Source organism: Cariama cristata, unplaced genomic scaffold (genome assembly GCF_000690535.1).
Source record: "Cariama cristata isolate BGI_N322 unplaced genomic scaffold, ASM69053v1 scaffold21942, whole genome shotgun sequence".
In the NCBI taxonomy this organism is placed as follows: Eukaryota; Metazoa; Chordata; class Aves; order Cariamiformes; family Cariamidae; genus Cariama; species Cariama cristata.
In genome coordinates this window covers 11,193-11,395 of record NW_009605819.1, presented here as the reverse complement: position 1 = coordinate 11,395, position 203 = coordinate 11,193, and the positions used below count along the sequence as shown (strand labels likewise).

Genomic DNA, 203 nt, shown 5'->3' with positions numbered 1-203 from the left:
ACCGGGAGCCCCCCCTTATGGAGCAGCCTCCCCAATGAGACCTGGTCTGCCGCAGTCGATGATGGACCCCTTCAGAAAGCGCCTGCTGACCCCCCAGGCACAGCCACCGTTGGCCACCCAGAGGAGAGGGTAAGGGGCCAGTACCCTCCCGCTCCGGGATGGACACCCACAGCAGGCTGGAGGCGGGTGGTTTGACCCTCTGG

The 203-nt window shown here is 66.5% G+C and overlaps 1 protein-coding gene across 1 annotated transcript in view; it reads left to right on the top strand.

Annotated features, from left to right (window-relative positions):
* Positions 1 to 203, top strand: part of SMARCD2 (SWI/SNF related, matrix associated, actin dependent regulator of chromatin, subfamily d, member 2) — a 6,621-nt gene that overhangs the window by 54 nt on the left and 6,364 nt on the right. The window contains 1 exon segment of the mRNA XM_009696145.1: positions 1 to 129. This exon segment is cut by the window's left edge and continues 15 nt beyond it. Within this exon segment, the coding sequence (XP_009694447.1) occupies positions 1 to 129 (129 nt within the window).